The 2917-nt window shown below is 48.2% G+C and overlaps 1 protein-coding gene across 1 annotated transcript; it reads left to right on the forward strand.

Moving 5' to 3' along the window:
* Positions 1–284: 284 nt before the first annotated feature.
* LOC117042404 (U4/U6 small nuclear ribonucleoprotein Prp4-like) lies at positions 285–2039 on the forward strand. The gene is made up of 3 exons (XM_033141951.1): positions 285–324; positions 1030–1623; positions 1939–2039. The coding sequence occupies exons 1-3, from the start codon at positions 285–287 to the stop codon at positions 2037–2039; spliced, it is 735 nt and encodes a 244-aa protein (XP_032997842.1).
* Positions 2040–2917: the final 878 nt, after the last annotated feature.

Genomic DNA, 2917 nt, shown 5'->3' on the forward strand with positions numbered 1-2917 from the left:
GGCCCGCCAGGACTATTTAAGTCTTGCTCTTCCGTTCCCGGCGTATAGCTGACTATAAAGAGTGCCTGATTTACTTTACTTTACTTGCAAGCGGTCTCCATGACCGCCTTCACGGTTCTGGTTCCCTCATTCCATATTTTGGGTCAGGATGTGCTTTAAAACAAATCCTCGTATCTGAATGGAGGCTTTTCTGCTCCTAAATAAATGCTTAAAAGAGCGAAGTGGGAGAAGCTTAATAACCTCACGCCTGCGCCCTGCTTTCCTGACGTCAGTACGTTACCCTTATGACGCATTTCCGCCTCATCAAGCGCCTGGCCGTGAACGGTAACTTCTGAAGAAGTCAAAACAAAACAAAATAAAAAATTCATTCCAGTAGCACCTTAGAGGCCAACTAAGTTTGTTCTTGGTATGAGCTTTCGTGTGCATCTGAAGAAGTGTGCATGCAGACGAAAGCTCATACCAAGTTGGTCTCTAAGGTGCTACTGGAATGATTTTTTTTATTTTGTTTCATAAAAGGAAGTGAAGCCCGCTGCGGAGTTTGAAGTTGGCGCAGGACAAACAGCCTTTGGTGAATCCAGTTTACCTGCCATGTTGGTTACAGGCACGGGAAGTTGCGTTGTTCGCCATGTTTGTTTAGGGCATGCTTCCCTTGTAACCCGAAAACCAATCCTGTCGCCGCCATTTTTGTTTACCCTGTTTCCTAGCAACAGTTTCCAAACTGATCAAAATCCCATTTAACTCGTTAAATTCACTTGGGAATTACTTCTGTCTAGGCACGGTTGGAATTCTCCTGTGTGTGAATGTAATGCAGGAAGTCCAAAATATGGGACGCACACACAGGCAGTCCTTGCTTATTATCCCATAACCAATGGAAAGCACCAATATCCTTTTTCATTGGGATAACATGAATGTCTTTAGGGGAACAAAATAAAATAAAAAATTCCTTCCAGTAGCACCTTAGAGACCAACTAAGTTAGTTCTTGGTATGAGCTTTCGTGTGCATGCACACTTCTTCAGTTATCTGAAAAACTTTGCGAGGGCACAACACCAACGTCAGAGCCATTGTCTTTCACCCCAAGGCAACCATCTTCCTGGACAAGAAGGATGTCAACCTGGCTTCATGTGCTGTGAATGGCTCTGTCAAACTCTGGAGTCTTGAAAGTGATGAACCAGTGGCTGACATCGAGGGACACAAAGCGAGAGTAGCCCGGGTGATATGGCATCCCTCTCGCAGGTTTCTGGGCACCACCTGCTATGACCACTCTTGGCGCCTGTGGGACCTGGAGGCTCAGGTGGAGTTCTTGCACGAGGAGGGGCACAGCAAAGGAGTCTATGACATCGCCTTCCATGTTGACTGCTCTCTTTCTGCCACTGGTAGCCTTGATGAATTTGGCCGCTTGTGGGATCTGCGGACAGGGCATTGTATCATGTTTTTGGAGGGTCATCTCAAGGAGATCTGTGGGATCAACTTTTCTCCTAATGGGTACCACATTGCCACTGGCAGCGGCGACAACTTTCTCCGCCAGAGAAAGTGCATCTACACCATCCCTGCCCATCAGAACCTGGTGACAGGGGTGAAGTTTGAACCAAATCATGGCAACTTCTTGCTTGAGAGCCAGTGTGGTGTAGTGGTTAAGAGCGGTAGACTCGTAATCTGGGGAACCGGGTTCGCGTCTCCGCTCCTCCACATGCAGCTGCTGGGTGACCTTGGGCTAGTCACACTTCTCTGAAGTCTCTCAGCCCCACTCACCTCACAGGGTGTTTGTTGTGGGGGAGGAAGGGAAAGGAGAATGTTAGCCGCTTTGAGACTCCTTCGGGTAGTGAAAAGCGGGATATCAAATCCAAACTCTTCTTCTTCTTCTTCTTCTACCGGAGCTTACGACAACACAGCCAAGGTCTGGACGCACCCAGGCTCATCCCCACTGAAAACCTTGGCAGGACAAGTGGGCAAAGTCATGGGCTTGGACATCTCCATGGACGGGCAGCTGATCGCCACATGCTCTTATGACAGGACTTTCAAGCTTTGGATGGCAGAGTAGGGGGAAGGAGCATTTCCACCGGACTGGCCCTCCCCAGCTCCCGCAGCCAAGGAAGGCAGCCTGCTGTGACACCCTGGGCCTCCACCGCAGATCAGGGCATGGCTTGGTGCGCTTCTGAGATACTGCCTCCTCCTCACACATGCACACCCTCTGGTCAGGTGAAGCTGAGTTTGAGAACGCCTTCCCTATTGCATTTTGCTTTAGTTTTGTACTCTCCCTTCCCTTCCCTGTGGACTGGGCTTGCATTGATCCAACACCACCAACCTTTAGGAATATCCAGGGTGCTAATAGAGCTGGTAGGGTTTGTTGTTCTGGTTGTTATTTGGGAGTGGGGTCACAGCTTCTTCTCACTCGGACAGAGATTTTTTATTGAAAAACGACACCCTAACATTAAAGCAGAGTGGCTGCTTGAAAATTGGGGGGGGGGGGCGGGACAGCACTTGCTGTACTCAGATTTGAAATGTACATGGGTTGAAACCTATATAAATTAATTTGAATAAGCTAACAAGTAATGATAATTTATGAGGCACAGCCCATATTCTCTCCAAATCACTGCCACAGTTTTTGCCTATGCAATCTGGTCAACACTGTTTCCCAAAGCAAGGCGTGGGTGTTGCCTGTCAATCACATTTTAAATCCACCCACCCTTGCCATTGGCTGAGCTGTTCTCATGTCAAGAAACACTGAGTCAATATGTACCCTCAGTTTACAGCCTGAAACTCATTAGGCCCTGAGGTGGCAGATGCAGGAAGCAGCTGTGTGTTGTAATACATCTGTATGTGTAATGTAGCCTGCACTAAGCTCGTCTGCTACCCTCAAGTGCTGTGGAGGAAGTTGCCATGTTTCTAACTTTGTACATGAACGGACAGGCATTGTCT

Source organism: Lacerta agilis, chromosome 2 (assembly GCF_009819535.1).
Source record: "Lacerta agilis isolate rLacAgi1 chromosome 2, rLacAgi1.pri, whole genome shotgun sequence".
Taxonomy (NCBI): domain Eukaryota; kingdom Metazoa; phylum Chordata; class Lepidosauria; order Squamata; family Lacertidae; genus Lacerta; species Lacerta agilis.